This window comes from Phoenix dactylifera, unplaced genomic scaffold, assembly GCF_009389715.1.
Source record: "Phoenix dactylifera cultivar Barhee BC4 unplaced genomic scaffold, palm_55x_up_171113_PBpolish2nd_filt_p 000427F, whole genome shotgun sequence".
Classification (NCBI taxonomy): Eukaryota; Viridiplantae; Streptophyta; class Magnoliopsida; order Arecales; family Arecaceae; genus Phoenix; species Phoenix dactylifera.
Window position 1 is genome coordinate 48128 of NW_024067863.1, and position 25502 is coordinate 73629.

The 25502-nt window shown below is 42.1% G+C and overlaps 2 protein-coding genes across 3 annotated transcripts; both read right to left on the bottom strand.

Annotated features, from left to right (window-relative positions):
- Positions 1 to 1151: 1151 nt before the first annotated feature.
- On the bottom strand, positions 1152 to 1475 carry LOC120106007. Its single transcript, XM_039118834.1, has one exon. It carries the CDS (start codon positions 1473 to 1475, stop codon positions 1152 to 1154), a length of 324 nt encoding a protein of 107 aa, XP_038974762.1.
- Positions 1476 to 4162: 2687 nt separating this feature from the next.
- LOC103719724 (E3 ubiquitin-protein ligase RFI2) lies at positions 4163 to 25068 on the bottom strand. Of its 2 annotated transcripts, XM_008809101.4 has the most exons (7): positions 24701 to 25068; positions 9668 to 9837; positions 7917 to 7975; positions 6100 to 6128; positions 5608 to 6010; positions 4823 to 5055; positions 4163 to 4722 (listed from the first exon to the last, which is right to left on the bottom strand). In XM_008809101.4, exons 1-7 carry the CDS (start codon positions 24840 to 24842, stop codon positions 4640 to 4642), a joined length of 1119 nt encoding a protein of 372 aa, XP_008807323.1. In that variant the 5' UTR covers positions 24843 to 25068; the 3' UTR covers positions 4163 to 4639. The 2 variants fall into 2 exon arrangements, with proteins under 2 accessions (XP_008807323.1, XP_008807322.1); XM_008809100.4 differs by having other exon boundaries at positions 4163 to 5055.
- Between the last annotated feature and the right edge of the window lie 434 nt (positions 25069 to 25502).

Sequence of the window (25502 nt, forward strand, 5' to 3'; positions counted from 1 at the left end):
ATTTAATTATGGAGTATGTTCTTGATAACACGAATTCTCTTTCTAAGTATTCAACGTACCTTATAACGTCAACGATGAATCAAATAATCGAGGAAGACATGTATCAATAAGCATAAATCATAAAAGAATTTTCAACATATAAAAATCATGGCATAATCAAAAAGATAAATCGTATAAAGCAAAGGAGTAGAATTTACATCATGAACTCGGTACATCAAAGGATCTTCCTTCATGCATCACCTAGGACTTTAGCCGATCATCTTCCTCTCTCTTTCTCACTTTTTTTTTTTTCCCGGTAGAAGAAATTACCAAAAAAGAGAGCTCCTCTCGAATGAGAGCAATAGGCTGTTCGGCACCCTATTTCCATTCGACTCGACAGCCCTGGTTGTTTCTCGACTCTATCCCCTCCAACTTTATCTAACAAATTTCCTAACAAATCACAGGATGACGTGGACGCTGGGAAGATTAAGCGGAGGATGCACACGGTGAACTTGGACTCTCTCGATCGCCAATGGATGCTTGGATGCGGAATGTGGACCCGAACTGCTGGATTGCCGGAAGATGGTAGTTGAAGCTGAAATGCAACGGACTCTGGAGGACGTTGGGAGGACTCTCGGAGGAAACTGACGGCTGCTAAATCACTGACGGCTGCTAAATCAATGGGAGAAAAGCTCGGAAGCTAATCCACACGCGGAAGGCGCTTGATCTGATCCACGGATGGGGGGGGGGGGGGGGGGGGGGGGGGGGGGGGCGCTGCAACTCAGATGCTCTGTTTTGGGAAGAAACAGGGGAAGAGGTGGACACGGCTGGGAGATGTTGGTGGCGGACGATTCGCAGACGATTGGGATGCAGTGATGGCTGGGAAGAAGCTGGGTTGGATGCGGAAGAGAAGCTGATCCGGACACCTATGGAGCTAGGTGACTGGCAGGCTGGGAAGCGGAAGAAGAGTCATGGACTCTGTTCTGCAGCTGGGAAGATGCATTCTTTTTGGATGAATTTATATAAAATAATGATAAAAATTATAATAAATGCTAAGGATAAAATATTTAATCATGCAAATGTTAACACATATTATTTATCATTATTTTGCTAGTATTAGGCTAAGTTAATTGGTAGTTAGATCGCACTTTTGTGCTCTCATCAAGAAAGCATCAGCAGACCCTATCGTAGGCCCTTTTCATATCTAGCTTCACCGCCATATAGCACTGCTGCCTTGGGGCCCGCTGTAGGTCCCATATCATTTTCTGGGCAATCAGGACATTGTCGGTGATGCTCTGCCCTCTCACAAAAGCCTTAAGCCTTTGCTCCTGATAGATGAGACTGTATAGCAAGGGCTTCATCCTGTCCACTAGAATCTTGATCACCACCTTGTAAAGGGTAGTGCAAAGACTGATGGGCTTATAGTGGCTGGGCTCCGCCTCATCTAGGTGCTTCGGGATCCGGGTGACGAAGGTTGTCATCCAGTCGCCAGCCATTAATGCCAATTAAAAAACAACTAAACTGCCTCCACCACTACCCTCTCAATAATGCACCAGTACCTCCTCAAAAAGAAGAGGGGAAAACCGTCCGACCCTAGGGTTTTGTCCTCCGCCCGAGCCCAAACAGCCTTTCACACCTTCAACTCCGACATAGCTCTAATTAAGGCTGCATTCTCTGCTGCCCCAACTTCGAAATCCAGCCGCAGAAGATAGGCAGTCACATTTGAGTCATTGTCCTCTGTCAACCTAGACCTGAACAAGTCAACCATAACTCGTCTGATCGTGCTCTCCTCCACCTGATGGAATCGGACGTCGAGCTTTGGGTCGTCTGTTAGACGAACCTTGGCCACTTCCGACATGTGGACCTCTAGGCCGGCCGCACCCCAACCGACCACTGCCATCTGCATCGCTTGCCAAGTCTCCCAGGTCCGACAATGGATCAAAGCCTGACCCGACTCGGCCACCACCTAGTGTCGATCCGAAATCGGAGCCTAAGTCACCACCCTCGCCTGTCGACTGGTCCTTGGGTGGGGAACGACGTCGAGCCACCTTCATCGATTTCTGCCAATCGTCTGAGTTCGGCGACAAGCTAAGGGAGCTCAGGCGGATGGGCGGAGACTGTAGCCTCAAAGAAGACGACTCAGGCATAAACTTAGTTGTCTTCCTCGGTTGCGGCGGACCCTTCGTAGCTCGTGGCGGTCGGATCCGCATGGATGCTAACCACGGGCCGAAGATCAGTCGTCGGGTCTCCTCGCCTGAGCTGGAGTCCGGCTTCCATAGGTCATTGCCGATCTCCACCACCATAGGTATCTGCTCCAGCCCCTCCAACGCTGTGTCGGAAGCCTGCAGGACGCCTCCGCATGCCCTATCCACCCGCAACGGTAGCAGAAATCAGGCATGTTTTCGTAGACGAAGGGCTACCAGAGCATTCTCGCCTTCCCTCTAATTTGGATGCCGGGAAGCAACGACACGGTGGTGTCGATGGCCACCTTCACCATGGCAAATCTCATGACTTTCTGCTGGTCCGTGATCCTGTCAACGATGAGCGGTTGACCCACCACCGTCACGATTCGAAGGATCATCTTGCTAGACCAATACTGCACTGGGAGCCGAGACAAGTGGATCTAGACCACCGTCTTTTCATGGCGTCCAGTCCCGGCATGGAATTAGGAGCACACGACTCCATGACCGGCAATTGGCCCGCCACCACCCATGGCCCGCCGGTCAAAACTCGTCTCGGTCAGCCGTCGATTTAAAGCAGAGGACAAGGAAGCCGTTGGCGAGGAAAATTGCTTTCTCCTCGGCCTTCGTCTTCCCCAAGAGGGCAACATCCCAGGCCACCCACTTCTCCGGCACTCGGCATCCCAAGTTGTAGACCACCACCGCCCGATCCTCCCACTCTCTTTGCAAAGCCTTGATCGGCTCCTCTGGTTGCTCGAGGATTGCCAAGAAGATACACCAGAGCTTCTCCACCTCTGCCTCCAAAATGGGGTGCGTGACCCAGCCGTCAGGCCTCGCCCTACCACTCATCTCCTCCCCCCTCATCGGTGGATCCCGGCTCCCACCTGCTGCAGCGCTGCCCACCGTCTTGCTCGCCTTGGCCTTCTATGCCATCGCCAATCACGCACGATTCTCAAAGCTTTCGTCGAAGCAAACTAGTTGTTTTCTATTCTCCTTTTGTTAGTGCTCTTAATTGCTGATATTATTTCACCCTCGTTGAACAAATGCATTTGTCCACTACTGTTTGGGTGGTATTCAGTTGGTTAATCAAAAAAATTCAAGTTATCTACTATTGAACCAGTAACCAAATGCAGTTTAAGATATTTTCCATTTTTTTTTAAAGGTCAGAATGGTTCTTAAATATTGACGAATGTGGCATTTAATTCCATCACACTTTGTATGCTTATCAAAGACTTTTTGATTGTAGAAAAACTTTATAAAGGATGATTTAGTCATTAAAAAGTTCAGTTACAAAGCAATAGTATGACAAAAGTTGCAAAAGTCCTTGTTGCAACAGTAGAGATAACCTCTGATCTGAGATTTTTTATTGTTTACCAATAAATTCACAAGTTGAGCATCAACTTTGTAGGGTTGACATAAGAGAGCTAATCGGTCTTCTGTAGAACATAAAATTTTGATATCATGTATAGAGAACAAGTTGGATGCTGGACAATTCTATTCTACATGGTCAGGTGCAACCTAAGTAATTATATATAGTGTTTCAATAACCCAACCTAAGCAATCAAGTTTCCATCAGCTATAGTATTGACCTGCTCGGTTATCAGAAGTGTGGCTTGCCGGATTTTCACCAAGTCTTTGCAATGAATACCAAACCGAAGTGGTTCTTTTTATGAGTATGGCGTGAAATGTTGCATACTGCATTAGTAATGTGATGGTTATATACGACGTATATGTTCAAATCTTGCAATCATCAAAGTTTGGAGGATTAGAGATATTCGAACCCCATTGTCCATCGAACTCTTGTCAAGCATGCTGAAGAAGTATTTATGCAATTGCAGACTTTTAATTTCTGAGCAGCCTAAGCAAACATGAGGCATCCCTGTCAACCTATAGGTTGCCAGAAGGTATTGGTCAGATCTCTCTAATAAAAGACTTTCCAGCTTGAAGTAGGTAACCTCATTGGGAGACAATACCAATTCAAAAAAGTAGCTACAGATTGAAACTAAAACAATCAATCAGTCCATCCTTTGAATAAGGCAAAAACTCAGCCAAATATGAACTGACAGGAGCTAAGCGTTTTTTAAAAAGATTTCAAAGAGCAGTATGATTCCCTTCTTTTTTTTAGACAAGGGATTTTAGGATGACATTCCTGATTTTTATCACTGGGACAGATTCAACAGAAGTAATTAAAACCTGCCCACCTCTCCCAAAATCATCCCAGCAATCTCCAAGCATAAATAATGTCATAGCCCCTACAGAGTTATAAACAGGTTTTCAGCTGAATTACTTCCAAAAGATCGTTTGGAGTCTCAGTTCTAAGAGGCAACCCAGCCTTATAAAAAAGTCATTTTCAGTTTAAAGCACTGCTTCTGCAGCATGTCATGAACTTCGCCATCATATGAAGGACTGCATTCAAGTGACATGCATAGGCTGATAAGACGAGCTCTACGACCAGCCTCGGGATGATGACCTCTCAGAGCCTACCCGGGGCCACAGACCTGCCCTGTGACTGGAATCTGATGCACCAGTAGATTGCATATAAGGTCCCCACCATCCTGATTCCCTGTCCACAGGAAATAATTGATATGGAACAAATCGGTCCCTTTCCCACGAAGTATATAAGTGGTGCCCTGCAGTGTTCTCAGCATCTATTAGATTGTGACCTGATTGACCTGCAGAAGGGAGCAGGTAAAAGCCAGCCTGATCCGTCAGAGAGACCGGTGTTGGAGCTAAGGTAGCCAAACCCCTCGAACCTCCCGATCGCTGTATGCCTGTGAAGATGGTTCCATGTATGCTTTGGGAATTTTGATGATCATGAACAGCGCCACGAGCTCTGAGATATGGTGGAACTGGCGAGGGAACAAAAGAACTGGGGGATCTACCCCTAGAACCAGATCTGGGGTAAAAATTGAGGCAAATATCAGTCAGCATCATCAGAGACCAGGATATCTTACACACAAAAAAAGGACACTTCTGTTTTCATGTTATGTTGCTGAATCTCATAGAAGCAGGGATAATGCCAACCAAGACATTAGATAGCGATGCAAAGCAAGTGACATTCTAGTACTAAGAGACTACAAGCAGAATCAGCATTGGTGGGATGCTGCTCTTTAAGAGGTATGAAATTATACAGAGCTGATAAGTTCACTGAATTTAGAATGCTCAGAGGAAAATCGATGGATGCGAAACCTTAGGAGCCAATTCTCAAACATAAATGTGATGGATACAGGAAAAGAAGGTGATCAAAAAGCAGAATGATTGGCCAACATAAGCTGCAAATAGAACAGAAAGTGGGATGGCTTAAAACCTTTGTCAAGGAATTGCATTTTGAGAACTAACGTTATTATTGTGCATCACTGGAGATTACAAAAATCTATGGACATTGCTGTAATAGAAAACAAAATATAATTAGGATAATATTCCATTATTTGAACTCGAGATCACTTACCCGTGGCCAAGAATAAAGGGATGGACAAAAGGCCCTGCCCTCGGTAGACCATCAGAATCAAGCCTTGCAGCTCTCATTGTTGGAGAAGAAGCTGAAGCCTGATCAGCACCACTGATATGGCTGTTAGGTGGGGAATATGACTGAGAATGCTGTTCCCAACTATGATACTGGAGATCAATGGGAGGTAGTGTGTGAACAATCTGGACATCTGTCGGCCTGGGAATGTGACTCCAGTGATGGTGATATCCAGGACCATCAATAGGACTTTCAGATGAAACATGGGAACTTGAGGAAGATGAAGGTTGGAGTGGCTGCAAGTAAGCCACATATGGGCATGGATGAGCTGCTGATGAAGCAGCTGGATGCTCTGTAAAGATGGCTTGATGTCCCAAAAGATCCTGGACTGCAAAGCAGAATATTTTGATATGATACTTACTCCTATACTCCACAATCATACACAATTAATCATTTTCAGAAAAAGTATAAACTTACAAGAAATATGTGGAGAAGATTCCCCTTCCCTGAAAAGAAAAAAGTCAATGGAGTGGGAAACAATGCCAAGAAAAAACATATCATCCTATAGTCAATATCAATTATTAAGACCAAGCAAGAACACGTATATCAAGGTGAAAGATTTCAATCTCACAACACCTATAAACCTCAGCACCATAAATACCAATTAAATTATATTCATATCTCAGAATTGTCATGAAGCGTTACAAATTTATTTGAAAATGAAGATCCAGTAAAAGAAGCAAGGCTCTCTCATTTTGTTTATTGACATGGTAAGTATTTGACTTGTACGTGTTGGCATGCGCTACACAACCAGGAAAACTTATTGTTTAGAGATTTAGGAGTGCCAATACTTTTGGACACAGCATAGCAAGACATCCCCTTGCCATTTTTTAAATGCATTGTTCTACTTAAGGCAACCTGAGGTGTTGAAGCTTGACATAATGTATTGAGATGTAACTCCCTACTGGAAGGCATTTTAGTTCTCCACATTTGGAGGTGCCACACATGATTGTTTTAATGCATCAACACACTCCAAGTGAAGTGCCAAAATATTTACTTGGTGTTATCCTGCCTGAAATTTTACTTCATATCAATGTGTGTGTATGTACTTATGGATTTCCTTGCTCTATACAAACACATTCTCATGCTCTTTTTTTTTTTAAAAAAAAAAACTAGTGTCAGGCATTTCAGGACATCTTGATGCTTAGCTATTATGACAATAAAGGTCTAGCTACTGTACCATCTACGCATGCAAGTAAATAGAATAAATAGGGATTTGAGAAGGACTGGAACTAACCAACTACCAAAATCTTAGCACCAACCAACAAATGGGAAGATTGGACCAAGAAAGAGAATCTTAGCACTAACCAACTACCAAAAGACATATTTTTGATATCCTGGATTTTTTGATTCTATATTAATCGAATATCGATTAGTTGTACAATTGAGTCTTATTCTTTTAGCTAGCATCTAAGCATCATCAGGACATATCTCAATGGCAATAGGCTGGCACCACAGCTTTGAGCCATTCTCTCTATATTGGTTTTAGATGCATTAATTGTTCAAGTCAGAGAGGAGGTTTTTCAGTGTATGTACTAGCAGAAGATATATAGTTGATTAAAAGTTATTAGCAAGGCGTTAGATGTCACAATGTAATAATGAAAAACAAACAGAGTTCTTAATTATGCATGCATGGAAATTGATGTTTAAGGAACATTCTGAAGTCTCAAGACCAATTATCCTTTGTCACAATTAATTTTCAAATTAAGACATCAAGTAACATAATTATTTTAATCGACATCACCAGGTGCATAAACAACAAAACCATTGATTTAGTAACCGGAAAACAAACAAAAAGTAGCATCATCTTCACTGGACATAAAAAGTCTGCTTTGCCAGGAGTATTCAAGAAGACACGGGAAGGAAAGAATGCATTAACACAAGATTGAAAACAATTGATACACCAGCAAAGCAAAATCTAGTTCCTCGAGTTGATATATGTACATAGCTAACAAGAAGTTTCCTAGGGGCAACCTTTACAATAGATAACCATGTCGTCCTTAAGAATAATTGCCAGAGAAGCATATCTTAAAGCTTCAACAGAAGCATGCTTACATTTCATAATCTTTCAGATATTTATACATACCAGATCCAACTATATTTCATATGTTTTCAGCTAGCAGCAATGCCTCCATAAAAGCAGAGAAGTGATTCCATCAAAAAAAATTTATGTTTCCAGAAAGGTAAGGGGAAGGAACTGAACTAATCCTTGTACAGAAATATATTACACTTACTCAAATGATGATGCAGCCTGCGCTAATCTGCTAAATGGGCACCAATGAACTCCAAATGGCTGCATAAACAGATTAAAAGAAGAAATCAAATTAAGAAATCAAATGTTACAAGATTCTGCTATATTTGGGGATTATCCCAAGGATACAACTGTCAGTAAGAACCCTTATAAACACTTAAGAACATTTTTCCAAGAATGGAAGAGATTTTTAGAAAAAAGCCCGAACATGATACTTAACAAATTAGTTGGAAAAATTGAAGCTTAGCTGCATGCACTTTTCCTGATATAGTTACTAACATGAAAGATGACTAAAACAGCATTGTTTCTTCAACTATATGATAATAGAGACCTTTAATTTGAGTAACATACAACTGTCCTACAAAGATAAAAAGAAAGCAACAGACAGCATGCTTGTCAGCATACTCGCAGGCCAAGTAATGAATGCAAGATATAATGGGAATACTGCAATGTTGGGAATACATATACGTGGAAGGAATTGCTAGTTAGAAGCACTTCAAATATGCACCAGGGACATCAATTTATGTTATGATATTTATATCAATGACAATAACACAGAAAGAGCCATCTGCAAAACGTTGTCTAGAGAGTCATGCTCAAACATTGCATTTAAACAACAAAGCAAAGATGAAAATAGAGAATCAAACTGCAGTCCTAAAGAAAGTAAACAGCAGCAGACAATACTAACAGTACATGCACAGCATGGTGTATCCTGAAAGAAACAAAACTATTGAGAAAGCTTTAAGCAGCATATAACATGCTGTTCAAATCATAAAGCACCCAGAAGAGGGTAAGAATATAGCTGTAGTCCATCTGATTTGAGTGTCATGAGTCCTTATCAAATCAAAACTCATGACTTTAGTTAGTAGATTAGGGAGAGGGTGAGAAAGCAACATGAGGAAGAGAACCTCACATAAAAAATTAAGTGTCCAGAAAGCATAATAATATTAATTGCAATAAACTAAAAGAATCTACTCATTTTCACATTTTAAAGAAACACATGACTCAGGCAATCAAAAAGAATTGGTCAGACAAAAGTTTATCATCAAAAAAGGCTGATCTAATAGAACAGATGAAGTAACAGAAGATAATTTAAGAAAGAAGGGAAGTGTCATGAAGTGGGTGCAGGAATGAGAGTGTGAATTTGGGATGAAGCAGCAAATTGAGCTGAAAAATCTGGTTGCCAATCTTGCAACTCCTAAGCAAGGTTTCTTTGACTTAGCCCTCTGTATACCCTTCTACTCAAAATCAACCTCATTTATCATTAGGAAATCATCAGACATGTCCGAGCAGACCAAACAACATTTTCCCTTAATCATTAGGAAATCGTCAAAATGAGAATAATTAAAGCAGGAAGAAAATTTTGATACTATCAAAACACAGTTATAGCAGAACGACAGGAAAGAGAAATGGAAAAATAAAACCTAATACTTTTAATGATGAGTGTTTGGACAACTATAAGTATCTTAAAAGTTAGTTATTGCATTTAGTTGAAATCTCTGAAGTTTTCACAGACTGTGCACCAATGGGCAAACAATAAAAATAAATAAATAGAACAAGTAAGCAATTAATGGGCACCAAATCTAATGAATAAGAAAACTCTGTGACGGTCAAAGAACAGAACAGAAAAAAGAAACATCTTTAATGCTATGGAAAGAAAAGCAACATATATAAATAAGTACATGACTACACTATATAATCATAGAAAACAAATAAATCGATCCGTCACTGTACCATTTCTGAATAACTAAGTTCATAGAGGTCTTCATCATGTGCCCAGTCATCCATGCTCAGCTCTGGCAATGGGCGTGAACTGCTTGCATATAGCCAATTGCCATTCTCGACTTTTCGACAATTTGGGCATTGCATAACCCCTTTGGCATTAAATGCAGAGCCAATACAATCTGAACAATTTGTTAAAGAAACAGCAATGAGTAATCAGATAATTGTACATTGTTGGAAGTGTTTCTAAATTATGTAAATATTTTTTAACATTACATTAACTGCACACAAGTTCATGCAATATATACATGAAAGAGGAATAGCAGCCAACAGGTGAACATGATAGCCAGTTTTAAAACCCATGACAAATGACAAGTCAAAGGAGTCCAACTTATTGTACTATTCGAACATAATGTAAACTTTCAAACCTTGTGATTGATATTGTGTACTGAACTACTTTATTATTGAAAAATAATGTGTACAGAAAATTTTACATTAGGTGAATACACATTGGACCAGAACAAAATTATAATTATTCCATAAAAAACATTTGGGATATAGTTGATATCTTTGAGACATTAAGTCAAATCTAAATTGGAACCTTTAATAAAATTTCTTCTGTTTTCTCTGCTTGCGAGGACTTAATCAAATTCAAGGGAAAAAATAGCAATGTAACTAGGAACTTGGGGTTGGTTTCATGCCTGTCTCGACATTCATAATTCATCAAAGATATATTTTTAGTGCTGATAGTCATATCCAAATTCCACCTATCACTGTCATCGATCCTTCACAATCTTCATCAATTCATCTAAGATCATCCTTTAACATGTTTCATGGAGCATGCTTTAAGCATGTTATACATTAACCACAAAGTCTAAGTTTTGCTCTAGACCTTGATGACGGACAACTGCAGGGGAAGAGGAGGAGGAAGAAGAAGGGAAAGGGAAGAAAGAAGAGGTTATAGAGACGCAGAAAGAAGAGAGGAGGAGAGGAGAAGAGGAGAGGGAAGAGAGAGGATAGAAGGAACGTGGGGGAAGAAATCTTAATTCACTTTCATTAAACCCTAATCACAATGAGGGTCCCATATATATAGGGCCCAAACAAGAAAATTAACACAGAACCCCTTACACAAAAATAATTTCCAATAAAGCCCAAAATAACACAAATAAAGCCCTACAACAATAAAAATGTAAACAAGCCCAAAAATAAAACAAAAAAATATAATCAAAATAAAAATGTTGGACTAGATGGGCGGATGATCAGCTCTGATGTCCCCATCAACTCCTTCCGGATGGAAAAAACTCGACCTCGTCGAGTACAAATCGGGCTGGTTGTCGTATTGCTCCAAGAGATCGGGATCAAGACGCTGCAACTCAGCTCTGGAGATCGACGTCACGTCAGACTTTGGTCGGCCTTTCCACCGAACAAGGTAACGTTGGTAACCACCGTTCCTGGTTAACATAACCTGCTCATCTAATATATATTATATTTATTCTTTGAGTGCATAAAATTTGGAAAGTGGTGGCTCAAGAGTAGGTAATGGGTCAGGGTGATCAAAAAGGGCAGATGTGTCAACAAAGGGGTCAGAATGAATAATTGTTGTCTTTTTGTAGGAGATTAAATCTTTAATATTAAATATCACACTAATTCCATAGTCATCAGGAAGATCCACAGCATATGTATTCGAATTAATTTTCCATAGGACTTTGAACGGTTCCGCGCTACAAGCTTGCAATTTCTTGAACGTTTCCGAAGAAAGTTGTTCAAGCCTAATTTTTATCATAACGTAACCTCTTTCACTTAGCTCTTTATAACGTTCGCGTAAATCAACAAAAAATTTATATTTTAAGTTATTAAAGTGAATGCATTTGCTGATTTCTTGATGCAATGAATGTGGGCGCAATGCGAATAACTGTGCAGACTCAGACACTCTATACTAATGAGACATGGAAATCAGGTCTATGGACTGCCTAGGTTTGCAACCATGCACCACATCGATTGGACTCATGCCTATGGACTTATTGAGCGAACTATTATATGCAAACTCAGTGGTCGGTAACACTAAATTCCAGGTCCTAGCATGTTCACCTAACAGACATTTTAACAGGTTTCTAAGGCTACGGTTGATAACTTCAGTCTGGCTGCCGGTTTGAGGATGATAAGCAGAAGAAAATTTTAGTTTGGTGCCTATCAGCATCCCTATTAGACAATAGATTTTGGAGGGTCAGGGGGTCTAACGACTTCATTGAAATAAAGTTTGGCAATTCTAGAAACATCAGAAGTCTTAGAACAAGAAACAAAATGAGCCATCTTTAAAAATCGGTTCACAACCACAAAAATAAAATCGTGCTTAGTAGAAGTATGTGGAAGCCCTAACACGAAATCCATAATGACATCTAGCCATGGGCATTCGGAACAAATCCGAATCTAATAGCACCAACTCTTCAAATCAATCTTAGAAAAGATCGTGGCACCCGACAGAATCTAAAAGATCGTTTAGCCTAGGAATGGAAAGCGATACTTAACCATGAGTTTGTTGATGGCACGGCTATCAATGCACATTCTTCAAGAACTATCTTTTGTGGTGGTACCAACTCTTCAAATCAATCTTAGAAAAGATCGTGGCACCAAATAGAATCTAAAAGGTCGTTTAGCCTAGGAATGGAAAAGCGATACTTAACCGTGAGTTTGTTGATGGCACGGCTATCAACGCACATCCTTAAAGAACTATCTTTTGTGGTGGTACCAACTCTTCAAATCAATCTTAGAAAAGATCGTGGCACCAAACAGAATCTACAAGGTTGTTTAGCCTAGAAATGGAAAAGCGATACTTAACTGTGAGTTTGTTGATGGCATGGCTATCAATGCACATCCTTCAAGAACTATCTTTTGTGGGGTTGAGGAGTGCAAACACAGTATAGGGGCTTAGGCTCTCACAATCATACCCTCTTGCGAAGAGTTCGTCAAGTTGATGTTTCAACTCAGCGCATGCATTTAGGTTGAGCCTATGATAAGGAAGGGTAGGCAAAGGTGCTCAGAGGACTAACTCAATTGCGTGACGGATATAACACATCGAAGGAAGTGCATCCGGGAAATCATCAGAGATTACAGAATGAAACCCCTCTAGAATGGGAGCCATCACATGAGAATGGTCAAGGTTGGATTCCTCATTGATAGCTTTAGCCACATGTGCCAACACAGGAGACTGACCCTCGAAATCTTTTACTACCTCTTTCGAAGTAGTAATGTGAAATGGTATGTTTGTACTTAGGTCAACAGTTTTCTTTTGAAGATCATTCTGGACAAATTCAAATCCGGTGGATTCGTCTTCAAAGTCTTCTACATAATCTTCTATGTCTGGTTCATAGACTTTTTCGACATATTCGGTCTCTTGGTTTCCAGCTTCTGGTTCAGTAAACAGGTAGGTCTTAATGGAACATTGAGACGCTATGCGGCCGAATTATTGACACCTAGAGCATTGGGTTTGGTTCCTAGAGGAATGAGGACGAACTATAGGTGGAGCGGCCAAACTGATTTTAGGTTGGGCTGCAACGAGGGTTGGTGGTTTAAGGGTCCTAACATTTCGCATGAGCTCACAGACCTCTTGTTTGATTTCTTTCCTTTGAGCTTGTATGGCAGCGAACTGGTCCATGAGAAATTTCAGGACTTCAAAATCCATGGTAGCTAAGGAGACTTTAGGTTGGTCGGCTTGGTACTCCTTATCACCATGTGTTGATATGTAATGATAACACTATGTATGATGATGTAAAATGCAATGTTACTAATGAAACCCTAAAAAATATGATGCAGAACCAAATTTGATATAGGACAACCTACTAATACAATCTACTATGATTTTAGAGATCAGCAAGTTTTCATTAGAATAACTTAAACTTTAAATGTTGCTGATTTTTACCTCGGTTATTCGGAATTAAGGATTAAGATTATTCAATTTACGAAATTAGATTGCAATCAAGTAGTACAGTTGCTCTGATCCTAAATCAATATGATCGAAGAATGTTGAGGAACATTCAGTTGCTAGGGTGTGCTAATTTAATATCTAGATTTTAAAATGGCGAATAGGATGGGTTTGAGAGTAGGGGTTCTATGTTCTGAATTTTGATAGCAAAAGTAAGTTTCAAGAATATGGCTATCATGCAAGAGAACTAGAACATAATTAAATGAACAAGCCCAAGAAAAGTGGAAACCTATCACTTGTTGTGAAGCGGACGACCAGAATTACTCGGAGGCTGGGGCGACGATCAGGGACACAGTTGCGGCTGATGAACTCTCAAAATGGCTCCAATTGGTTCTTAACACAGCAACTCGGCAGGTCTGATCTCGGTAACTCTGAAAAGATGTGACGGGCTTGATGACAGTGGCCCGTTTGCAGAAAAAAAAGGGGCAGCGGGCTGTGGGCCTGATGAAAGGATGGGTGACTTGGGCCAGTGGGCCGAAGGGTAGGAACTGGCGGTGTGGGCCTGATGGGCCCACGGATGAGAATATGGGGTGGCCTGGTGTGGTGTGGAATCGGACGATTGGGCCTTTGAAGAGGAGTGGGGGTGAAAGCGGGCTCGACCCTGATGACAGAGGCGGTCCGTGAAAGAAAGAGGGGGGGAGTTGTGGGGTCGGGATCTGGAGCCAAGGGTTTCAACCGAAACCCTTGGGGTGGTCAAATGGGAGGGAAGGGACTTGAGGGGGGGGTGACCGGAGAAGATGAAGGAGGAAGGGGGGATGCGGCGCTGGGGAAGGCAGAAGCGGTGATAGAGGCGGCGTGGTGCGGCAGAGTGAGGGACGGGCGGGGTGCGGCGAAAGATTTGGGGCGGCAAGCGAGGGGAAGGTGGGAAGCGGCGACGGCGGGTGGTTGCAGAGGGGCGGAATGGCGCTGCGAACGACGAAGGCGGTGAAGCGGTGAGGCGAAAATGCGGAGGTGGTGGAGATCTCGAGGAAGACGGTGAGCAAGGCGACACGGCGAGGACGGCGGGGCGAGGGCGCTGCGGCGACTGGAGAAGACGATGACAGGTACTTTGTTTTTTCTCTTTTTTTTTCTTTTCTTTTTTTTTCTATTTTTTTTAACTCGGATCCGTTAGGATCCGGAGTATCGGGTTTGACACGACCCGATACCCGTTACAGGTTTGTCACGTGTAAATCACCTGCGCTTTTTTTTTGAAACGGATCCGAGCCGAGGGACTCGGGTTAACGAGTCTGGGGCTTACCCGTTAGGCTGGTTTTCTCCAACCCCCTGATAGTTTCGGAAGAGCGCTCCGAACTTCATGACGCTGACGGCAGCCGGGGATCTAGGACTGGGGGCGACGGCTGCACGAGAGGGTTGCAGCGGCTGAAGAGGTGGCGAGGCAGCGACGGGAAGGAGCGATGGCGTTGCTCCTTCGGATCTGACCACGGGCGGTGGTCACAGAGGTGCGGCCGGTGGCTTTCCCGTGAGACTGAGTGTCGTGTAGTTGACACCAGGGCGGCGGGCTCTCGTGGGGTTGCAACGTCTTCAGTTGGTGGGCCGACGACGAGGCGGCGCTGCGAGGTGGAGGCGAGCGAGGCTACGGGCACAGTGACGGGTGACCATGGGAACCGGAAGGAACCAGCAAAGGGGGTTTTGTCCCCTTCTCCTGGTGAGAACCGAGAGAGAAAAAGTGGGACCCTTTCTTTCTTCTGATCAACAGAATTGACAGAGAGAGGGGGGCGGTTCTGGTTGTTGGTGGGAGCCGAGGGAGAGAAGAGAATCTGGATCGTGGCTTTGGCAGCAGGGGCAAAGTCGGCCTACTCTGATACCAAGTTGATGACGGACAACTGGAGGGAAAGAGGAGGAAGAAGAGGTTATAGAGACGCAAAAAGAAGAGAGGAGAAGAGAAGAGGGAGGTTTGAGGAGAGAAAGAACGTGGGGGAAGAAATCTTAGTTCACTTTCATTAAACCCTAATCACAATGATGGTCTCCTATATATAGGGCCCAAACAAGAAAATTAACATAGAACCCCTTACATAAAAATAATCCTCAATAAAGCCCAAAATAACACAAATAAAGCCCTACAACAATAAAAATGTAAACAAGCCCAAAAATAAAACAAAAAAATAGAATCAAAATAAAAATGGACTGACGGACGGATGATCAGCTCTGATGTCCCCATCAACTCCTTCCGAATGGAAAAAAACTCGACCTCGTCGAGTGCAGATTGGGTCGGCTGTTGTACTGCTCCAGAAGATCGGGATCAAGGTGCTGCAACTCAGCTCTGGAGATCTACGTCACATCAGACTTTGGTCGGCCCTTCCACCGAACAAGATAACGTTGGTAACCACCGTTCCTGGTTGACATAACCTGCTCATCTAATATATGTTCTATTTATTCTCTGCGTGCATGAAATTTGTAAGGTGGTGGCTCAACAGCAGGTAATGGGTCAGGGTGATCAACAAGGGCAAGTGTGTCAACAAAGGGGTCAAAATGAATAATTGTTGTCTTTTTATAAGGGATTAAAATTTTAATATTAAATGTCGCACTAATTCCATAGTCATCAGGAAGATCCACAGCATATGTAATCGAATTAATTTTCCATAGGACTTTGAACGGTTCCGCACTACAAGCTTGCAATTTCTTGAACATTTTCGAAAAAAGTCGTTCAAGCCTAATTCTTATCATGACGTAACCTCTTTCACTTAGCTCTTTATAATATTCGTGTAAATCAGCAAGAAATTTATATTTTAAGATATTGAAGTGAATGCATTTGCTGATTTCTTGATGCAATGAATGTCGGTGCAATGCGTATAACTGTGCAGACTCAGACACTATACTGATGAGACATGGGGATCAGGTCTATGGGCAGCCTAGGTTTGCAACCATGCACCACATCAAATGGACTCATGCTTATGGACTTACTGACCGAACTATTATATGCAAACTCAATGGTCGGTAACACTAAATCCCAGATCCTAGCATGTTCACTTACCAGACATTTTAACAGGCTTCTAAGGCTACGGTTGACAACTTCAATCTGGCTGCCGGTTTGAGGATGATAGGCAAAAGAAAATTATAATTTGGTACCTATCAGCATCCCTTCAGACATAATAGATTTTGGAGGCACAGGGAATCTAACGACTTCATCGAAAGTTTGGCAATTCTAGAAGCATCAGAAGTCTTAGAACAGAAAAAAAGTGAGCCATCTTTGAAAATCAGTTCACAACCACAAAAATGAAATCGTGATTCGTAGAAGTATATGGAAGTCCAAACACGAAATCCATAATGACATCTGGCCATGGGCATTCGGGACGAATCCAAATCTTGTGGTACCAAATCTTCAAATAAATCTTAGAAAAGATCGTGGCACCAGACAGAATCTAAAAGGTCGTTTAGCCTAGGAATGGAAAAGCGCTACTTAACCGTGAGTTTGTTGATGGCACAGCTATCAACGCACATCCTTCAAAAACTATCTTTTGTGGGGTTGAGGAGTGTAGACACAGTATAGGGGCTTAGGCTCTCACAATCATACCCTCTTGTGAATAGTTCGTCAACTTGATGTTTCAACTCAGCGCATGCATTTGGATTGAGCCCATAATAAGGAAGGGTAGGCAGAGGTGCTCGAAGGACTAACTCAATTGCGTGATGGATATAACACATCGGAGGAAGTGCATCCGAAAGATCATCAGGAATTACAGAATGAAACTCCTCTAGAAGGGGAGCTATCATAGGAGAATGGTCAAGGTTGGGTTCCTCATTGATAGCTTTAGCCACATGTGCCAACACAGGAGACTGACCCTCAATATCTTTTACTACCTCTTTCGAAGTAGTAATGTGAAGTATGTTTGTACTTAGGTCAACAGTTTTCTTTTGAGGATCATTCTGGACAAATTCCAATCCGGTGTGTTCGTCTCCAAAGTCTTCTACATAATCTTCTATATTTGGTTCACAGACTTCTTCGACATATTCGGCCTCTTGGTTTTCAGCTTCTGGTTCAGTAATCAGGTAGGTCTTAATGGAATATTGAGATGCTATATGGCCGAATTATTGACACCTAGAGTATTGGATTTGGTTCCTAGGAGAATGGGGAAGGACTATAGGTGGTGCGGCCAAACCGATAGGTTGGGCTGCAATCAAGTAGATTGCAATCAAGTAGTACAGTTGCTCTGATCCTAAATCAATATGATCGAAGAATATTGAGGAACATTCAGTTGCTAGGGTGTGCTAATTTAATGTCTAGATTTTAAAAATGGCGAATAAGATGGGTTTGAGAGTAGGGGTTCTATGTTCTGAATTTTGATAGCAAAAGTAAGTTTCAAGAATATGGCTATCATGCAAGAGAACTAGAACATAATTAAATGAACAAGCCCAAGACAAGTGAAAACCTATCACTTGTCGTGAAGCGGACGACCAGAATTACTCGGAGGCTGGGGCGACGATCAAGGGCACGGCTGCGGTAGATGAACTCTCGAAATGGCTCCAATTGGTTCTCAACACAGCAACTCGGCAGGTCTGATCTCTGTAACTCTGAAAAGATGTGACGAGCCTGATGACAGTGGCCTGTTTGCAGAAAAAAGAGGGGCAGTGGGCTGTAGGCCTGAAGAAGGGATGAGTGACTTGGGCCAATGAGCCGAAGGGTAGGAAAGTGGCGGTCTGGGCCTGATGGGCCCACGGATGAGAATATAGGGCGGCCTGGTGTGGTGTGGAATCGGATGATTGGGCCTTTGAAGAGGAGAGGGGCTGAAAGTGGGCTTGGCCCTGATGACAGAGGCGGTCCGTGAAAGAAAGGAGGGAGTTGTAGGGCCGGGATCTGGAGCCAAATGTTTCAACCGAAACCGAAACCCTTGGGGTGGTCAAATGGGAGGGAAGGGATTTTTGGGGGGGTGGGGGACCGGAGAAGACAGAGGAGGAAGGGAGGATGCGGCGCTGGGGAAGGCGGAAGCGGCGACAAAGGCAGCGCGGTGCGGTAGACTGGGGGATGGGCGGGGTGCGGCGAAAGATTTCGGGCGGCGAGCGAGGGGAAGGTGAAAAGCGGCGACGGCGGGTGATCGTAGAGGGGCGGAACGGATTTGCGAACGGTGGAGGCGGTGAAGCGGCGAGGCGAAAACGCGGAGGTGGTGGAGATCTCGAGGAAGACGGTGAGCACGGCGGCACGGCGAGGACGGCGGGGCGAGGGCGCTACGGCGACTGGAGAAGACGATGACAGGTACTTTGTTTTTTCTCTCTTTTTTTTCTTTTCTTTTTTTTCTTTTTTTTTTCTCTTTTTTTAACTCGGATCTGTTAGGATCCGGATTATCGGATTTGACCCGACCCGATACCCGTTATGGGTATGTCACGTGTAAATCACGTGCGCCTTTTTTTTTGAAACGGATCCGGGCTGAGGGACTCGGGTTAACGGGTCTGGGGCTTACCCGTTAGGCTGGTTTTCTCCAACCCCCCGATAGTTTCGGAAGAGCGCTCCGAACTTCATGACGCTGACAGCGGCCAGGGATCTAGGACCGGGGCCGACGGCTGCACGAGAGGGCTGCAGCAGTTGAAGAGGTGGCGGGGCGGCGATGGGAAGGAGCGGTGGCGTTGCTCCTTCGGATCCAGCCACCGGCAATGGTCATAGAGGTGCGGCCGATGGCTTTCCCGTCATACCGAGTGTCGTGCAGTTGACACCAGGGCGGCGGGCTCTCGTGGGGTTGCAGCATCTTCGGTTGGCGGGCCGACGGCGAGGCGGCGCTGCAAGGTGGAGGCGAGCGAGGCTGCGAGCGCAGTGACGAGTGACCACGGGAACCGGGAGGAACCAGCAAAGGGGGTTTTGTCGCCTTCTCCTAGTGAGAACCGAGAGAGAAAAAGTGGGACCCTTTCTTTCTTCTGATGAACAGAACTGATAGAGAGAAGGGGGGCTGTTCTGGTTGTTGGTGGGAACCGAGGAAGAGAAGAGAATCTGGATCGTGGCTTTGGCAGCAGGGGCAAAGGCGGCCTACTCTGATACCAAGCTGATGACGGACAACTGCAGGGGAAGAGGAGGAGGAAGAAGAAGGGAAGGGGAAGGAAGTAGAGGTTATAGAGACGCAGGAAGAAGAAAGGAGAAGAGAAGGAGAGGGAAGAGAGAGGAGAGAGGAACGTGGGGGAAGAAATCTTAATTCAGTTTCATTAAATCCTAATCACAATAAGGGTCCCCTATATATAGGGCCCAAACAAAAAAATAAACACAGAACCCCTTACACAAAAATAATTCCAATAAAGCGCAAATAACACAAATAAAGCCCTACAACAATGAAAATGCAAACAAGTCCAAAATAAAACAAAAAAATAGAATCAAAATAAAAATGGTGGACTAGATGGACGGATGATCAGCTCTGATGTCCCCATCAGACCTTCTTGGAGCATTATCACAAGCTAATCTCTTCATGATCTCAGCTAAGCTCCAGTTACCCACACAAATAAAAAACACAAAACTTCAGTTCCTATGGTGTTAAATAGTTATCATTGTCATGGATTCATGATAGCTCACTCCTTAAAGCATCTCCACAATATACTGAACTTTAATTATATAAGAATCCATGGATACCAACTTTTTCCTTATTATGAAACATCTAGAAGCAATATACCACTCCCAATGTCTCATCTCAACAGCTAAATAACCAAGCCTATATACATGACCATAATTTCTTCATATTCATGAATAATAAAAATCATAATTGATTCCACCTCAATTTGGAGTGAACAACCAACAATACATTATGTCGAGTAAAGGTCCCCCCATAGGTAAAACCACACCAAAGTGACCAAACTCAACTTGCAGAATTAACAAGTCAACTACCAGGCCATGCACTCCCATCATAGTCAATCAAAAAATCAATTTATAACATACCTAATCAACTTTGGATATGATTACTCATGTGCTTTTCATCCAAAAACAATGTTCAAATTACTTCTCTTTTTTATCTAGCAAAAATAGAGATGGGCGGAGATATATCTCAAAGACGTGGAGCCAAATGTATGAAGTCAGGAGGTACATCTGGGGTGAGGCATAGTCAAGGCATGTTTTCTGAGACTTGAGTGGCTCCATAATGCTAGGATAAAGAGAATCTAAGAACCCAGGATGACAATGACGAAGTGAATGGGCCGTAGGCTTAAGGTTAGATCAAGGAATAAGAAACATCCCACCAAATAAAGATGAAGTTATAAAGAGATGGCATAACAAAGAATTAAGAAGCCCTACTAGGACAAGGGCTTATACATGTGTTCAAGACAATGAAATGAAGAGAAGTCCTATATATACAAAAAGGAATTTGTGAATAAGAATTTGGAAAAGTTTGTATTGATAGCCAACATAGCACCTTATAGAAAGGTATCATCAAGACAAGCCTTGGATAATAGGAACTTATTCTTTTGTAGCTACGCTTATTAGCATTCAGCATGTATGAGCACACGATTCATCTGAGAGGCAGGATTAAAGGATTATTAGATAAATGATTGTAAACTCATCAATCTTTGAGATGGATGGTTGTGGCCCGATTTGATTTTTTTTTCCTCATTAATGTAGAATGGTAAATAATATTCCGCCTTTGCTGGATAACATAGAGAGAGAGCAGCACTAGAACCAAGATAGATGCACTTATTAAAGTGAGATATCTATATAATAGAGAAAGGGATAGAATGATCTCGAAGGCAGTTTTTTGACTTAGGGGAGGAAATGACTTAGACTTTGGTTCCTTGTCTCCCTCTTTATCAGGGACAAATGCGCTAATTGTTGGATGACATTATAATGATTATATAGGAATGAATGGCCCAATGCATGGAATTGCCCCCAAAAGCTCCCATTGTATATGTAGAAATGGATGGCTAAAGAAAGGCAAAATTAAAAAAGAGGTGGTTGCCTAGGGATAAAAAGAATAAGGTCGAGAAGAAAAGAAGGTAATCCACCATGTTCCAAATAAGTTGTGAATATAATAATTGTGAACAAGATTTATCAGCTCATCAGACTTTTAATAAGAAGGAATAACATCCACCCCATGTAACGCAAATCGATGACAAAACTAAAATGGGTACATCTCCACACAAAGTCACCTCCACAGATCAAGTACTCTACTTTCATTTCAATTCTTTTCAAAGCCTGCAAACCAACTCCGTTAGATGGTATACCAAAGCAACCTATGTAGGCAAGAAACACTTAATACTCAACCTCAGGAGAAAATTTTGACATCCTATTCTAGGTGACCTTTTTTTATTGTGGTCAAACTTTTTTCTTTTCTCAAGATGGAAGTAAAATAGATTAAAGAATTGGTGAGTTTGTATGCAAAAACATAACTTAAAGCACACATAAAGATATTACCCTCCCATGATCAAATTAGTTATTCTTTTCTATGCAAGATCTATTATTGTCATTACATCTTGCTGAGCCAGGCCAGTTTTCGCTAAATAATATTTGACCAATTTTAAATGCGGTTAGTCTGTGTCTTAGAATTAGGAAGGACCTGGTTATTCAGATCAGTCATATTTTAGACCCAAGCCCAGCCCACAGGTTCAAAACAAGTAATCAAACTGAGCATGACCAGGTTGGGGGCAGTATGGGTCAACGGTCTAGCCAACCAATTTGCAACACTACCAGTGAGCAGTGGGGACTCCAAAATGGCTCTGGATTTTTTGGATGTTCATTCTTATACTTAAGTGTCAGTGAGAGTAAGCTCTCTTCAATATTAACATGGTGTATTATAAGAAAATTATTGTAAGCAGTAGGTAGATTCAGCTACTATAACAAACGTTAGGTTGGATAGCCAAAAGTTCACGATCTGGACAGCAAAAATACTACCCCATCAAACATTTCTGTGCCCTCTAGAAATATGATTGAACCCCATTTTGAAATACACCCTCCAAGACTATTTTATAAGTCCACAATATCAGTTTGGTTCTAATCTTTCACAGATAGACTCTGACTTCTACTATGTTTCTTTTTCCTTATATACTTCCATTCAAGGCATTCCATCTACCAAATTACTTGTGCAAAGCATACCTGATTTAACCAATCCATACCCCTCATAATAAGCTTGAGGGGAACTTTGGCTGATTTGACAGGGTGGATCTCAATACTTAACGCCCCACACCTCTTCCAGCTAGAATAACTTGCTTTGTCTACTCAAGTGTTGAGCTTAGCCACAATAAAAAGGCTTTAAAAAGAGATGAAATAAACAAAAAGATAGGTTGCTATGCATTTGACAAGAGACAACGTTGGGCAACTTTCTCATCCAAAGCTTTGCTCCACAAGTTTTTGGTCAAACATTCTAATATTAGGTCACAAGCATGCACATTTAAAAAAGTATTTTTGACCTTGCAATCCGGGAACACCTTCCAACTTTAGCCTCTCACCATTCCTTGGTAGTCAGAATCTTCTACCCAGAGTAACACATCCACTTAAGAATCTCCTTGGAATCTTGAACATGACTTCCTAAGCATTTCCTTGTTAAAAGTGCTTCTAAAATAGCTACATGCCCATACTTTCACACCTTCATGATTTTGGCAACTAAGCACCTTTCGCACAAATTCCAATAAAGGCACTCTTTTCATATTTTGTTGGACCTGAGTACTGAAACCGAAGTAAGAAGAAGATTGAAGTCTACAAACTTATCCAAACCTGCTTTCTCTAAATCAGCAACTTTCCCTTCACAAAGTTGTGCTTTCTCATGCAATGCTAATTTCATTACAAAATTCTTGCTCCTTTGTGCTTCATCCCCTAAAAAATTAAAAAAAAAGCTCCTTTGCCAATATCTTCCTGGTATTATTCTCAGAGAATGGGCTATACCATCATATAGAGAAAAATCTATGGGCATTGTCTACCATAGTCCATACTGGGAATTCAATGTACGACACATAACTGCATGCGAGAGGAACCTTGCAAGGTTAGCCAGGATCTATATTTAAACAGAGAAGCTAATTTTAAAAAGAAAAACACATACAATCACCGTAAGGCCTAAGATCTTCTTGAATCCCACAGCAAGGCTTGTTATTTCCTCAAATCCCTTTTAAGTCATTCTTCTTCTAGCAAAAATACCACCACATATACTATTTTCTAAGAAATGATATAAATGAAAGTAGTAATTATGAGATTTCCACCATCCATCAAATGTTCCTAATTAAATAAAGCAATGCACATTGCACATGCCAGTATCTAATAGATAGTATAGCAAAACCATCAGAAGCAGACCTCTTTGATGTGTAAAAAGAAAGGCAATTTCCAAATCTGTTAGAAATTTACTGGTACAGATATTATATTGGAGTATGATCTAGCCTTTTCTGACAGTATGCTTTTCTTATCATATATTACAATTAGAATTAAAAAAATTCAAATGCTAGAAATTTATTGGTCAATCCATAATAATTAATGTACATCGGATGTTTCTTGTGTATTTTTCACCCACTGGCATTAAAGTTTTGGTTCTACAATTTCGGATTAAAATTTAAATGCAGCCGCATAGCCACAACAGCTAACAAATTTGCTAATATATCAGTCTCAAAAATAGAGACTATAATTATCTGACCCTTGTTGGTGCTTTATAGAAACAACAGTAGCAGAGGAAGCATGATTTGACAACTGCTGCAAGCATCTTATTTGCGGATCCTGATCATATAGCCTATAGCAGTCTGATCATTGTCAGCATCTTCCAAAAAAAAAATAGGCACATGCTTTGACAACTATCAACGATTTCACTGCAAACACCCTCAATAAATTCCTGAAACCTCACAAAAGGTTTCCCACTCAAAGCTTCATCAAAATAAGAAGCATGACTTCCCATTACAGAAAGAGGTGCAGAAACATGAGCTAATGCATGGCAACTCATGTGTCCGTAAAGTCCTTAAATCCATGATATTTTACGTTGCCCTAATGGGAGATAAATATTGCAAAAGACTTCTACTAGTATAAATTTATCAGCTCTCGACCAGAGTTATAAGGAGTGCAATCAGGCAAAAATCTAATCTTTATATAACATATTCTAGAAAAATGACAAATTTTTACCAAATATAGAACCTGCCGGCTAAAAAACCAAATATTCAATGAGAAACAAGAAATAAAATAAGGGCAATTGTTCTCTGGTACGGACCTAGGTGGAATTGGTGTCCGCATTGCAGTCTGGCAGTGGACCGATCACCCTCACTCATCACGGTCTCGAGGCAGATCGAGCAGGCGACCATTATCGCTCCTTCCTTGCCCCCGTCCCCTTTTTCCGATTCCCCGAGGCCCATCCTCTCATGCCCTAGCCCTCAGAAACCCCCAAATCCGACCGCGAACGTAGAGAATTCCTCCCTCGATTCGATCCAATCCAACGCCTTTACAAACCCTAGAACTCTGACCAGAGAATCTGTGCCTCGTCTCCACCTTGCTTTGCGCAAAATCTCTCTCTCGCTCTTACTCGGGGCCTCCGAAGCTTCGGCCTTCTATCGCGTGTTTTCGAATATGGGGCTCCGGAGGTGTCATCCCATCCAATTGTCCGCATAACATTTTATATGAGAAATAAAATCTGTCGTTCATTTTCCCACCGACTTCATCACCGACTGAACATCGCTATCAAGAACCCTACAGACGGTAGAAGATGCTCGATCATTACAATATGGACGGTGGATCTTCACGTTCGCAATGAATAAATTGTGGGGGCACTTGGATGGGGTGGTTAAATTGGTGGGGATCGTGGACGGGCCGGCGAGTGAGACCGAGTCGGATGCAGTAAAAGATGAGACGGATGCGGTGGACGGCGTTTTCCCGTTATTAAATGGTTTTGGTTGGCGACCACCTCCAAACTAGAGCTCATTTGTTTTGACCCGAATCCACAGGTTGATTCAAACTAATAATCATTATGATGTTATATTTGGAGTTAACTTATGAAATATATTAACAAAATTCTTGTT